The sequence below is a fragment of the Nipponia nippon genome, unplaced genomic scaffold (assembly GCF_047370975.1).
Source record: "Nipponia nippon isolate SJK-2023a ecotype South Korea unplaced genomic scaffold, ASM4737097v1 scaffold_4, whole genome shotgun sequence".
NCBI classification, from domain to species: domain Eukaryota; kingdom Metazoa; phylum Chordata; class Aves; order Pelecaniformes; family Threskiornithidae; genus Nipponia; species Nipponia nippon.
The window spans coordinates 94,085,498-94,100,545 of NW_028262358.1; the positions used below are offsets into that span (position 1 = coordinate 94,085,498).

General features: G+C 42.3%; 1 protein-coding gene across 6 annotated transcripts in view; it reads right to left on the reverse strand.

Annotated features, from left to right (window-relative positions):
- Window positions 1-1,143: 1,143 nt before the first annotated feature.
- The window catches only part of COL19A1 (collagen type XIX alpha 1 chain), a 208,568-nt gene continuing 194,663 nt past the window's right edge, over window positions 1,144-15,048 (reverse strand). For 5 of the 6 annotated variants that reach the window (XM_087774800.1, XM_087774795.1, XM_087774797.1 and 2 more), the window contains 2 exons: window positions 8,852-8,929; window positions 1,144-8,614 (listed from right to left, as the gene is read on the reverse strand). In XM_087774800.1, coding sequence (XP_087630926.1) covers window positions 8,478-8,614; window positions 8,852-8,929 — 215 coding nt within the window. In that variant the 3' untranslated portion in view covers window positions 1,144-8,477. Of the gene's footprint in view, window positions 8,615-8,851; window positions 8,930-13,148; window positions 14,732-15,048 lie in introns of those variants that run through there. The other variant, XM_087774801.1, reaches the window with a different exon arrangement.

Genomic DNA, 15,048 nt, shown 5'->3' on the forward strand with positions numbered 1-15,048 from the left:
CTGGACATGAGCCGGCAATGTGCTCTCGCAGCCCAGAAAGCCAACCGTATCCTGGGCTGCATCCAAAGCAGCGTGGCCAGCAGGTCGAGGGAGGGGATTCTGCCCCGCTGCTCTGCTCTGGTGAGACCCCACCTGGAGTACTGTGTCCAGCTCTGGGGCCCTCAGCACAGGAAGGACATGGACCCGTTGGGGAGGGTCCAGAGGAGGGCCACAAAAATGATCAGAGGGATGGAGCACCTCTCCTATGAGGAAAGGCTGAGAGAGCTGGGGTTGTTCAACCTGGAGAAGAGAAGGCTGCGGGGAGACCTTACTGCAACCTTTCAGTACTTAAAGGGGGCCTACAAGAAAGATGGGGACAGACTTTTTAGCAGGGCCAGTAGCCATAGGACAAGGGGTGATAGTTTTAAACTAAACTAAAGGACAGTGGACTCAGACTGGATATAAGGAAGAAATTTTTTACCTTGACGGTGGTGAAACACTGGAACAGGTTACCCAGAGAGGTGGTAGATGCCCCATCCCTGGAAACATTCAAGGCCAGGCTGGATGGGGCTCTGAGCAACCTGATCGAGTTGTAGATGTCCCTGCCCATTGCAAGGAGGATGGACTAGATGACCTTTAAAGGTGCCTTCCATCCCAAAGCATTCTGTGATTCTGTGATTCTATGTCCCTTGCGCAGCCCAGCATTTTAAATGATAAAATATAAAAGACGTTGAATCTTTAGAAGTAAGTCTTTATCTACAAGTGTCTACCGCTGTCTGGTTCCACAGAAGCAGCACCAGGTGAGATTTCAGGGAAAAGATGGGGGAAGAAAATGGGCATAAAGGCACGTGCCATCCTTCCCAGGGACTCTGGGCAACGCCTGCGACAGAACGGTCGTCCTGCCCCGCCAGTGTGGCCAAACTCTCTCATAACCGACATCTCCTGCTTTAATACTACAAGAAGTCATCTGAACAGATGAGTGCAAAGAATTTCATTCTTAAGAAGCAAATCCAGACCACTGCACACAAGGTGATTAGCTTGTTCATACATAAGGGTTCTCCAAAAAATTTTAGAATTAGGTCAGTTTTTACTGATTTAGGGCATGGTCCTCAAAAGTGCTCCTTACGTAGCGCAACAAATAAAACGTTAGTGGTAATGACAAACTGTAGTTTCACCAGCAAACTTTTATTTTTGACTATAAAGTGTGTAAAACTGTTAAAAAGAAAAAAAAAACTGATAACAGAATGAAAATATTATTTTCCATATGTAATGCATAAACATAATGAATCAAAAGAAGCAAAAAAACCCAACATTTAAATACAAATGTGAAGTGCTTTAAAAAATAGAGTCTGAGAAATGCATCAGATTCCACAATGGAAAGAAACTCATGTAGGAGAGAAAACATTCATATGTAAAAGCCAAATAAGAATTATTACAGTCAAACAAATTCAATACTGAGGGTCAATTCAATGCAGAATCTATGTAAGTGGATAGGTTAAGATTGTGAGAGATTTTCTGACTTCAGGCTGACTCATGAGTTTTAACTTAAAATACAGAACTGAAGAATAAATCCTCAGGCCCATCGGAAGACGGTATGGGACACGCTGGTTAATCTAAGTATTTACCAAGTCCGAATCTTGTGCGAAAGCGGAAGAATTTTATCTGAAGAATGGTAGACCGTATCCCAAAAAATACCAGGAACTGATTTTTAGTAACAGCAGATTCAAGTAAATAAAGATTTGGAAAAATAAAGACAGGATTGTGAATTTAAAAGAAAGGCGTATCAACTATCGTGATACAGAAAAACCAGTGCTAGTTTAAATAAATATAGTTAGAAGGGGCGAAGCAAAGAGATGGAGGGGTTTCACCAGCCACTGACAGCGTGCGGCCCATTCTAACCAGAGGCTCCTGGAACCTCAGTGAAGTCCCACGTGAATCTTGTTCTCATCTCTTTCTGGTTCAACATTATAAAACGCTGTGAGATTTTTTGAACAAGAGAGTAATGAAAATCACTTTTACCCATCAGGATCTCTGCTGCCACTCCTAATTCTCGAGGTCTAACCATGCTGTGATAAGTACATACTTTTGCTCCTCAATTACTTAAGTCTAGGCAGAAACCAAGAGAAAAATGTTTAACAACTGTCCTCAAAATGGTAACCAATTCATCACAATCCAGTCTGGTATTTTAAAATGGTGACTGCAATGCTTTCCCTACTGGGCTACTAACAAGTATTAGTAACACTGCTGCTGAATACTGCGTGCGTGCGTGCGTGCGTGTGTTACACATACACAGTTTATACATGTGTATACACCTAAGAAGTTTTCTGCCACAGCCATCGCTGGGTTCGAGCGACCAGGTACAAACTGCTACCAAAAGCCCCTTGTGAATGTTTCAGAAAGGCCGAAGTGTCTCCACTTCGGCCAAAGGATGAGTGATGGCTCCGGAGCGCAAGCTGGAGCACCCAGACGAGGCAAGAAAGCAAGGCTGGGGAGGATTCCGCCAGATTTTGCTTCCCTGAATACCTAATTTTGATCGGAGTTTACAAACGCGTATCTACAACTAAAATTTGCTCTGCCTTCAAAAAGGGAACGTGCCAACAGATGGTACTTTCAAGGTTACTTGAAAGACAGAGCAAACAAGAAACCGAGTCCCTTCATTTCAGAGACAACGGTGTTGGTTCCTCCTCGCAGAGCCTAGCGGTTGTGCTCCGTGTACAAACACATGCTGCGTTTTTGCAAAGGTTTTTAAATTGCTTAGATAATTGGGTGAAACGTCTTTGCTTGACCTGCTCAGCGCTGCGTTCTTATTTGGCCATGTAGTTTCTGGTTCCTTTACACTTAAAATGCAGTCACTGCATCTCCTCTGCTCACGGATCACAGGTAAAGAAGAAATGTCTTTATTCTGTGGGGCACGGTACTCCCATCTGATTTGTTACAGCTTCAGTTTTGTTCCCCTCCCCTCAGTTTTTGTTTTACTGTTCTGTTTTGCTTGCTGTGCATGCCTTCAAAAGGACGAGTAAAACTGTGGCAGCTTTAGACAACCTATGAAGCAAGCTTGCTGAAGCCGCTATGAGATTTGAAGAAAGAAAATCATGTTAGTGGTCAAAGTATTACCTAGCATCCTTTAAAATGCCACTCATTTGGGAGTTCTCTCTTTTTCTCCTGGGAGAGTTAGGCAGCAAGAGAACACTGAAAATATCTGAAGTTAAACGGTTCAGTCAATCAGTTTCTTGAATAAAAGTGATGATCTCATATTCAGACAGGAAAGTTATCTGCATCTGATTCAGAGATTATATTAACTTCCATAATTTTTTTTTATATCTATCTATCTATCTGTCTATCTATCCATCTATCCATCCATCTATCTCTGTATCTATACAAGGCCAAGGTTTTTCACTTTTTTTTTTCCCCCAGCCTGTGGAGCCCTAAGTTTCACCAACCCATAGGAAGGACAAACCTGGCCTCAGTGTGGTCAAAAGCCCAAATTCAGCCAGCCCGGGCTTGCAGCCCCGGTGCCGAACGCTCCCCAGGGCTCCCTGCCGTGGCTCTGCGCCTCTCCTTTCTCTCGTTCGCAGTTGCCTCCCGTGGCTTGACATGGAAGGAAAGGTTGTCATTTCTGACAGAACCACACACAGAAAGTATGTGAAGCATTTCCATTTCCATCCAGAATCCTATTTCAGATGTAAAAGGCCAAATAATAATGTAAAAAGCAATTTTCTATCCACTTAATACATTTCCATTGAACCGAACCGTAAATATTGCAAACCAAAAGTATAAGGAAAGAAGCGACCAGTCGGCACGTACTGTGATTCATTGACAGCTGCACAGCATTCAGAAATGAAAGAAAATAATAAAATAAGGTATGTCATTGAAAATCCTTCAAATATATTGACTGGAGACAGAATATATTTACATTGAAACTTCAGTAAATAATTAAATGCGTTCGTGTTTGTAGAACAGCAGACTCGGAGATAAAACCGCTAAAAGACATGTAGACTACATTCTTTTCAGCTACAAACTTATTTTGGTCTAGAATCTGTAACGTTTGTCAGCAATTATATTTGAAAACCACATTTCCTTAAGGTATCGTGAAGCTTGAGTTTTCCACTTAAACACCAACCAAGGCAAGGTCATGGTTAAACTTGTTCTCCATGGCCTACACCCACCTATGTGTATGCAGGTGGATTTAAACATCCATCCAGTACAATCTAGTTGTAGTGGACGGAACAGACTTCAAGAAGGATTTATATGACTCGGTACATCCAGGATCTAACAAAAACATGATAAAATCCCCCCAAAGCCAACATTGTTTTGATTCCTGAGATACTTCTCATGTTCTAACTCCCTGCTCCCCTAGAGACAACCATCATTACAGTGGACAGAAATGATGCCTGAAAGCGAGATGTCCCGCTCCTGCATGTTCTTCTATAAAGTGTACATATACAAAACACAAACAAAATCTAAGCAATATTACCTGAAAATAATTATCCAAGAAAGGCAGTATTTCCGCAAATACTACCATGCAAAACTAAATGGACTTTAGGAGAAGGAAAAAAAAAGAAAAAAAAAAAAAGGTCAGGCTCAAGAACAAAAGCCAAAACGCCGACTCTTGTGCTGTGAGTCTACGCAGCACCGGGTCATTTCTTGCGCTGCTGAGCGAGTTCAGCCCGGGCTTTACCCTCTGTACGGAAAAGATGTTTTGAACTCCACCGTGTGGACAAAAGGAGGTATGTTGCAGCCTCAGAAAAGTTTCTTACCCAGTTTATTACTTTCCTTAGGCAAACTGAGTAGTTCTGTACATAGCTATTTGAAGAAAATCCCAACACGTTGTTAGCAGATGATAACGCAACTTGCCATAAAATATAACAGTCTGACCCTGAACTAGAGTGAAGCTTAGAGAGCTTTTAAGAAAGGTTTAAAACGTTTTGTCAAAGATATTTCAGTTCAAAGTCCTGTTGCACGTAAACATTCCCAAATCAGAAAAACAGCTTGTGCTACTGGAAAAAATTATCCTCTGTGTTTAGTTCCTTGCAACGCGTACTGCAGCACAGAGTGCTCAAAACAGATACGAAATGGATAAAGCAAATCACAAACCAGATTAACATCACCCTGCCCTCCCTGGCCAAAAACTAAGACAACATCAGCCTGAAACTGCAAAGAAATTTCAGGGTCCAAACCTGAAAACCATGCAGAAGCACGTTTCCAGCTCCAATCTGCTTTCAGTTCTACAAATATAGAGTAGGAGCAAGCCAGTGTGAAGTAAAGTTAAGCTGGGATTAACTCTGTTCTACCCCAGTGAAGAATGTGGCATCTTTAAAAAGGTATCGAGATAGCCCAAATAACAAAATACCCGTTTTCTCACGTGATAAAATTAAAGTGGGCTTTTAGCAAAATAAAAAATAACGCAACAAGATAATTACCAAAGTTACCTGCAAACAAATTCAAAGCATTCAAATACACTTTAAAAAGACCTTTAGATTTGAGCCTATAAAAAGAAAAAGGCATCTGTAGGAAACATAGATGAAAAAATAAAACTTCTTCAAATATAAAAAGTGTTTTGCTTTCTGATAAGTTCAAGTAAATTAACATACAGCAATTGCATCCGGCAAATAACAGATGCTGGATTTCAGCTAGCTAAAAGCCCCAAAATATACAGATACCACTAACGCGGCGCAATAGTCTACGTACAGCCTTCCAGGTCGGGGGCTGCTTGGAAACCTCTCAGTCACGCGGATACTCTTTACAAGACAGCACCCTTTTTGATATTATCACAGAAAATGAAGTTGAAAATTAACTTAAGAAGTAAAAAAATATTTGGCTTTTTACATATATTGGAATTACTAAAGTAGTAAAAAGAAATCAATGAAAAAAATGTTCATGCAAGATACCTGACCAGCAGTTCATTTGACTGAAAGGAAAACAGTATGCAGGGCCCGGTCCTCCGCTGGTGTATATACACCCACATACGCATCGGCGCACGGCCCCTGGCTTTACCCGCTGGGCTGGCAGGCCTGCGGCCCCAACAGCAGCAGGTGCCTCAGGACAGACAAGCGCTGGGTTTCAAGCCGCCTCTCCAGTTCCCGGTGTTGGCACAGCTACGGCGCTCTGAGGACCAGGTCTGGAACGGCGATCAGTACCACAGAGCACATCAAGACGTGCTCCGTGGGCACAGGGGGTCTGGAACGGGAGCGGCACGCTTCGAGCTAAGCGCAGGCGGGACGGCTTGCTCCCAATGCACCGCCACCCCCGCGGGATGGAGCGGAGGATGCGCTGGCCCAGAGAAGGGGCAGTTACTGCCGCCGAGGGACAGCGAGGGACGAGTGGAAAAGGAAGCATGAGGACTGTGGTTCGCCTGCGGGCTTTCACCCGTCCATCCCCATCCTCACGAGGGACAGACGAAGCACCCTGAAGCCCCAAGGGGTCCCCAGCTGCAGGGCGTATTACAGCTCGCAGATTCCCTTCAGGGGATGGTTTTGTGGTACGCCACAGGTTTCTGCTGCCCCCCTTCCTGCTGCCCTCTCCTGTTCCAGGTGTTTATTCTCAGCCTTCGACCTCTGCGCTTGCTTAATCATTGCTCTTTGCCAAGCACCTCCTTCCCTCTAAACGCCCAGCTGATTAGCACACTAAGTGGCACCCCGAGGTTGCTCTTAGGGTGTGCTTTCTCTCTCAGAAAGTGTGGCTAAGGCTTGCCTGTGCGCCCCAGCTACACAGGTTAACTCTATTACCTCTTCCTCCCGTCTGGGTACAAGTGCTAGGAACTCTATTCAGAACAAGGGCCAATTTGTTTTGCTTTTTTTAAAAGACTCCCACCATTCATTCCTTACTGTTTTTAAGGAAAAACCAGAAGTCAGACAGATTAATGTCTCACAACAGCATCTCTGGAACCCAGCACTTCCAATTTGGGAACGCCTCCCTGGCGGCTCAGCACTGCTCAAGCACGGAGATCACCAAACCCACTTACCAGCCTGAAGTAGGAGAGCACAACTGGCTTCCTAATGGTGGGGCAAGGCCCTCACTGCTGCTTTGGCACTACAGGTTTATTTTGAGGTTGTGGGTTATAGCTGTCCATGTTCTCTCAATAGCACCTTCACTTTCTATTGCACTGTAGCAATTCCTTAGGACTAATCTAGGATCATCTGTTTCCTAATAATCAGGAGTGAAGCTTCAGCCAGCCCTCCTCCCTCTGTATGATTGATTTTCAGAATCTCCTTTTCAGAATCAGCCTCCGTATGACTGATTTTCTCCATCTTTTCTTTTGCGCAACCCTTTGAGCTCTATAGAATTTACACTTTGTTCTGTTTTGTTCTTCATTGACAATGTCTGGTCCTGTAGGATTTACTCAATGCCTGCAAACTGCATGCAGTCGTGCTCTCTGTAGTACACCTCTTCAAGGAGGGTTTTGTAATTTTTCTGAATTTCTCTTGAGCTCGATTTTTTGCAACCAGTTATTAGGACCTGTGAGTTTTGCGTTCTACTGTTTCCATGTCCTTCTCAAGTTTGTTTTGGCACACAATTATTGCAGGAGGAAGAGGAAAACTGTGCCATCCGTAAGATTAGAGGCTTGTGAAGTTCCTTCTTTGACTGTCTCGCTGTGTACCCACCACCTCTGCTCTAAAGCAAGAGGTCGTCTTTGCTGTAAGCAGACATAACGGCAGAGTAGCTTGGTTACAGGCAGCGATACTACACTTACCAAGTCCACATAATGCTTGGAAGACGTGCCAGTTCTCAGCTAGGAACACCACCACCAGCCCCTAACGGTTTAATATCTGGCACATACGTAACCATGACTAAACGAACGTACAAGGCCTCAGTTGGGACAACATCCAGGCAGGAGAGACGCTTCTCGGGGCTACACCTGGCGAATTTCCAGTCAGTCTGACGCTAAACGTTGGATGGGGTTAGAGAGATCATAAACACATCTTCGTTTCCTTCTTTGACTTCTAGGAAGTGACTGAAACGGTGGGTAGCGTTGGTGGTGCATGACACGGACCCGGTTCAGCAGGAGTGCCGCGGCCTCCTCGAGGGACACGAACGGTTAGTCTAAACAGAGTTCCCAGCGCTTTAGCTCAGGTCCTGCATTCGCCATGAACAGGTACGCTTTAAAACTTCAGAACTGCATTCTCTCCACTTAACTTCACCACCAGCAAGAAAAATAAAGCCAGCTTACATACTGAGGCATACATACTCTCTCAAGTTATAATAAAATATGTTTTGTTTGAAGAAAGAAGCGTATGAAAATTATTTGGGCCTATTTTCTCCTCTAAGCAAAATAAATATGAGAAACATAACACATGGAATGCACTCTGGAAAATATATGTCATCATTTCATAATTACGACACTGCAAATAACAGAAAAAGGCTCAATTCTGTGCCTCATAAATTATATACTATGCAGCGTCGAGGGAAAAAAAAATGCACCAAGTACTTCAAAGATTAAATTAACTTATTGAGAGGAGTGAAAAGTGACTGTGAACCCAAGTGTCTACGGGAGAGGGTTTTTATTTCCCGCTGGTGCGTGACCGAGTCTGTGATATGTGGTAATAGCAATCTGCCGGATTGCATCTTCCGTTGGGTCCAGGTGGCCCCTGCGGTCCAGGTGAGCCTGGCGTTCCCGGCGGGCCCGGCAGGCCAGCAGCTGGTAAAACAAAGCTAGAATTAGCGGAGCCCTCGCCAGAGCGCGTGCAGTGCCCCGTGTTTCATCACTGACAGTCAGCTGCACACCAGCTCATTCGCGAGAAGGCAGGTGGGTCTGACCTCATGCTACGACCAAGCTCGGGAGGAAAGGCACGGGTGTAAAACTGGTGTGAAGACCAGGAGAAAGGCCTGTTAGTTCATAAATAACAATAGCAAAAATAAATCTGGAGACTTGTACCTGCGGGGCCAGGTGGTCCAGGGTTACCGGGCAGTCCAATTCCAGGCTCGCCTCTTTCCCCTTTCTGTCCTCTATAACCTACACAGAATAAAGATATGAAAATAAGAGCGTCCTCTTATTATAAACAGCGATCTTCTGTATATCTTTTTGACAGGAAATTATCAAGACAGATGTAATTAGGAAAACACATGCTCACTTCTTTTTCTGAGACTGGTATTTTTTTCTGAGACAGCTCTTATGTTTGTTCCTTCTGGAAAATATGAGCATTTCTAGCAGTAACTGTTGCACCCTCTCCCAGAGGACTCTCGCTAGGTTCACTAGCCAGCCCTTTCCCTGAGATGTTAAGTTACCTTCCTGAAGTTCCTCTAATAAAGAATCAAATGCACGTTCTGCTCCAGCATTACCTGTTCGATGAAGTGATGTAAAGCACCAACCCAAAGGCCATCTGGAGTCTGACCAGCCCTTCTCTGATAGCCCACAAACAGAGCGAGACTTCGTCATCTTTAGGTTTGCACTTTTTAGACTGTAAACTGGTAGTTTTATGCTTAGATATTCCCCTGCATGCAAGAGCAGACCCACTCCCCCTCCGGCGTTTCACAGCTGCCCTCACATGGAGTGAGGCGTCTTTAGAGCTTGTGCAGATTTCGGGTTCTAGCATGCAAGGCCTACTTTGACCAAAGTGGCTGTATATTGTTAACAAGGTGTGATTACTAGTTATACTTTGAATATTTGCGTCTGTTTTCTTCACAGGTCGTAGCTTTGTATTTATCTAAACAGCTTCCATCTTCTCAGGTGCTGCAACTCATGTCCAACCCCTGTTTCTTTTTCCTTAAACTGCTTGTAAAAAGTTTTATTGAGTGGAAACACTGGCTGCTTTAGAGCAGAGGACTCGTGGCTATCGGTATAACATTCTGCTGAATATTTCAAGTTAAGAATCCATCTACAAATGGACCTTTTCTGTTTAGACCATGTAATTTATGTAGGACAGGGGATGAAGTAATTTTTAAAGGAACAAGTGTGACACCTGCCACAACCCCTTACTTTAAAAGGGATTATAAGGAAACCCTCTTCCCTCCCCAACACCTCAGGCATTGGCATGCAAGTGACATATATTGAAGATTAATTTGCCAACGTCTGGTCACATTTGGAATTAAATTTGTTCTGCTTCAGGGACCAGTATATTTCTAGTGTCGCGTATGCCATACAGTAAACTTCCTCTTGTGAAGAGCTGAAACTTAGTTTAAATTAAAAGAGAAGAGTCACGGATGACCAGTCAGCATAGTGGTATCAATCCACCTGATGTCTCATGAAGATTAATGGGCACTGCCAGACGGATGCCAAAGGTTGTCTTGTCAGTGTACAGTCTATGGCAACACTGGTACTTTACAGGAGAATCCAGAAGGAAACTATTGTAAGCGCTGTGGGTACCAATTCAGGGTTGTTACGACAGACACAATGCAGTAGGAACGGTACACAGAGTATTCAAGCTTTCCGTTAAACACAAGCTCATTATACACTTCGGTAGAAAGTCTATTTTCTGTTGCAATCATTCTAGGTTTCAAAACAGAGCATCAATTCTCTTACTCTTCTCTCGGCACCCCAACAAGGAAATTACAGTGAGGCAAAAACATTAGAAAATGCATGCAGAGTGACATGCGTAGCATAATAAAAGGAAGTCAACTGCTTAAAAGCTCACAGAGAAACAATATTAATCATGCATTCTGGTCACTGAGTTGTGTTAAGCGGAATTGTACAAGGCATATAGGCACACAAGCTATAAAGACTCAGCAAAGGGAATATGCAGGTGTTTGTATTCAATTGTGAATCTTGATTTTGCTCTTTAATGACCACAGTAGTATTTATAACTACATCAAGTCGGTTTGCTCTGAAAATCTTGTGTAACGCATAGTAGTTGCTACTGTTTGAGAAGCTCAATCATACAACCACAGGATCTATTACATTTCCTATTTATTATATATATCTCTATTTTTCTTAATTTACAATAGATAGTTACAGTACATTTCTCACTACAAACCCAGTTAATTGTAATTGTACAAAGCAGTGCTGCCACTAATCATTTGTTTTGCATTTCTTCAGTTATGGGGAAAAGAGAGAAATCACATTTATGATATATCACATTTACAAGCTCCATGACAACGATTACTGTAGGTATCTGAGACATGACAATTGAAAAGGGACTGAGATAGACTGAAAGATTCTGTAAAGATCACTGGATTTCAAGACAATAAGGGAAAAAAAAAAACAAACCTCAATAGAACAAAGAGCAGCCTGCCAATGCAAATATATGATCCAGGGTAGTGTAACCCATTACTGGCTGTATCTGAACACACACGCGAAGGTGTAGTTTGTACACGGTGGCAGGTAAGTTCTGTTGACACTGAAGTTTAATACAAAAATTCCCAGATATCTTTTCTAAAAATAAGGCTTTATTTATCAGGGTGTAAGCATGTTAGTAAACAGGCCTATATGTAAACAATCCGAACAACGTAATGTGTAATTCTGGCAGGAAAACATTTGATTTTTAATGAAGTATATTTTGCTCAGAAGTAGGACTGTCACTACACTTCTAGAGGATAATATCACCTTCTCTCTGAGCTTAAAGTGACAAACTCATACACAGTCAAAGGAAAATATTATCATACACATACATCAGATTTTGATTTCTTGTTTTTAATGTAAAGGCACATATAAGATGCTGTCTATTTTTACTGGTAGAATTACAATTCCAGTAAGAGGTACCTGCTTAATTCAAAAGGCGACTGCTTTAGCAAAGCCTTTCACTCGGGTTCCAGAAGTTTTGTTGTGATTTCTGCAACCCAAAAGTTGTGGCATGTAAACATGTACCCAACGTGGGTAGTATGGTAAACACTTGGTAGCAGTATGTAGCAAGTATGTGTTCAAACAGATAAGCTTTCTTCTGCTCATGGATGAGTGGTGATAGCTACAATACAGCTCTCAGTTTGGTGCTCTCCACAAACATCACGGTCAGAAGCATGGCTACCGCAACACCCTCAGCTCTACCTGGAAATGACACAAGTTCATGTCTATGAACTTGGAGGTAAGAAGTTCTCACTTAAACAGCTCCAAAAGGTATTCCACCCATATCATGGAGACCCTCTTCCATCCACATGGATAATGCAGCACCTGAAACTAGCATGTCAAGTATCTAGAGAAATCTGAGGTTCTTTAATACAAATATGAGGCAAACACATTATCATGACAAGGAACAACGAGACCAAAGTATCCACTGTGTTTTACTGTGCAAATACTCTGCATTCTTAGAAACAAACAGCTGCAAAGCAACAGGAAAGGTGCTAAGAGCAAGCCCTCTCTTCCAGCCTCCGGTGCATATTCTGAATTCCTTCTGTGTGTTACAGCCCTCGCAGCTGAGGGGTAGTGACTGAGTTTCAAATCAAAGTAAACCAGGTTAACTTCACCCTCCACAGCAAAGAACAATTTACAGGAGGTAACGCTTGAAACCAGTGCAGGTATTTTGGAAGAGCGACCATGTCTGGACAACATCCACTACAGTGGGTTCCTGATGTCAGCCAAGGTTTCTAGATGCTCCCACCATGTAAATTAATAATAAAAAATATAAAATTTACAACAGAAATCAGCAATAAAGATAAGAAATTTTGACTATTCATCACATGGTATTTTTCTTCCCTGAGCTGTGATGCTTGATTCCTCCAGGCTACCATGAGTTATGAGAACCTATAAAAAACTCGTAAATTTGATAGAAACAGTGAAATTTAACTACGATGAAACCTTCTTTTCTCTATTGAGAAAAAAAATCAATAGTCATATTAACACAAAGGATAATACGCATCTCTGGATTGCAAAGTTATCCCAAGGTGAATTTGGTCTAATGGACCAAAATTCACTTTCTATTATAGTTTTAAAAATCCAGTTAAGTCAGTGGAATTAATTGAGCTAGATCCTCTAACACGTGACAATCTGACTGACTGCAAACGGATGACATTGCGATAGCTTGACTGTAAAGTCCTGAAATAAACTTCTGTTTCTCTACGAGACATTACCATCCTTTAAAACGCATACAGAGTAAACAAGTTCCTCTGCTCCCCCTTAAGCAGATGCTGTACATTTCACTGGTAATGCTGCCTCACAGTATCAGCTTGCTGGTGCATATGCCATAGGTTTTTTTTTTTAAATGAAGAAATGTATATATATATATATTAAAAAAAAAATCTTCCAATCAGTATTACACAAAGTGTGTTTAAATACCAGTTGCATATTTCATCATTTATGTTGCAATTCTTTGTTGTTTTTTGTTTGCATGCTATATTTTTACTGAGACCACCATATAAAATCAAAATTATTTGTACCTGAACCACTGGGAAGTACCTGAGGTACACTATGAACAAACTGGCTGAAGGCCAGCAGGTAACAATTCCGGACTTCATTAGAAATGAATGAGCCTATGTCCAAGAGTCTAGCAATTCCTTAAATACACTTTTTGAAGACCATGTCTGCACTTCCAAAAGTTAGTAGCTATGTTTTCCGCCTCTGGGACTAACCCCTACCTATTGGTTTGCTGTGCAGAAGGAGGCTCTGGTGGAATCTGGCCAGGCCAGGCCACACCAGTTCCCGGGGGAACTGCCACAACCCTTGAGGCGTACAGAGGGACCCCTGCGGAGCTGCAAGTTAAGCACCTCCTTGGGCACACGGTGACTCCTGCCCTTCCCACCGGCTGGCTCTAGCAGGCTCCCTGCTCAGCGTGCAGCACTGCAAACCGCTCTGGAGGTGTTTGTAGAGGTCCTGTTAATTGCTCTCCAACAGTATGTACTTCTTTTCGCTGGTTGCATGGGACAAGTGACTGTTTCACTCTGCCAGCCCCAATGTATATTACTATACACAGCAAAACGCTGGAGTTTGCAATTTGGTCTACAACCAAGTGAGAATTATAATGAGGAATATCTGGCAGTCAAAACCAAATACCCTCTCCAATGCGTATTATGCCTTGGGCATACGTGCACCCAGCATGCTACCTTGACGGTCTCAGCCACACATGCACGTAACATGCTTCTTGAAGAAGTCTTTTCCACTATGTCTTTTATGGCTGAAAATAAACTGGAATATGGAAGGATACTTTTCAATCTGCTCAGATATTTGAATTTCTTTTTACTGTTGGCACAAAACAATAACATGCACAGGCACAACTGGGAAAGGCATGAAGGGTATTTGTAAGTGTGCTTCTCTCACGGGACTATCTCTTACTCAGAGTGTAAAAAGGAAGCAAGACAAATTTTTGGTTTTCTTTCCTTGGAAGTATAATTTCATATATCTTTTGACGTATCAGAGAAGTAAATGCTTCTCACTTAGCTTACCTTTTACTAATCAAAAAAGAGTATCAGTAAAATAAGTGGAAATCCTGCGTACATGGGGCACTACTTTTACTTAAGCATAAGGCATGAAAAAGCAGCTTTATTTTTTTTTCAAGCACAGCTATCATCTTTACTCTTGATGCTCACTAGCTGGAAATGAAGCCTAGTACAACGTTCCACTTCCCAGAAGCATCTGAGACTATCCACCACATACATAATCATTGAACAATCTGGCACTGACATTGAAGTCGACTGTTTACAGTGGTCTGAATATTAAGGTAATGATGAAGTCAGTGTTGTAAGATTCTAAGCCTTTTATTGTTTTCCTTGATCCTTTATTCTTGTTCTTCTCATTCTGAGCTCATCACATTTTTCAAGCTTCTGTCAGGGGTTTGCGCTTATCAATGTTAGTAAGTCTGTATTCTTCTGATAGCTTTAGGATCCACACATCTTCAGCTTTGCTCTCATGTTCTTCATTCCAGTCTGACTTGCTCTGACTCCAGAGCAGACCAAACTAACAAAAGATAATAAAGAACTACCTACAGATAAACTGCAAATTACATATTACCCACCCACAAAATATTACTCATTGATAAATTCTTTTTTCCTTTTATTCTGTTCTCCTCTTCCTTTTAATCTCTGAGAGGCTAACTCTACAGTAGAGCACAGCTACAATGAGCCTGGATCCCTTGAAGCTAATTTTGCAGTGAAAGACAGTTCAGTGAAACGAGAGTCCTATACTGTCCAAATGCATTGCAATGTGCAAATTACCGTTTGGGGTATAGTGAAAAGCTGATTACTCTGAAACTGATTTGTGAAAACAGATTACTT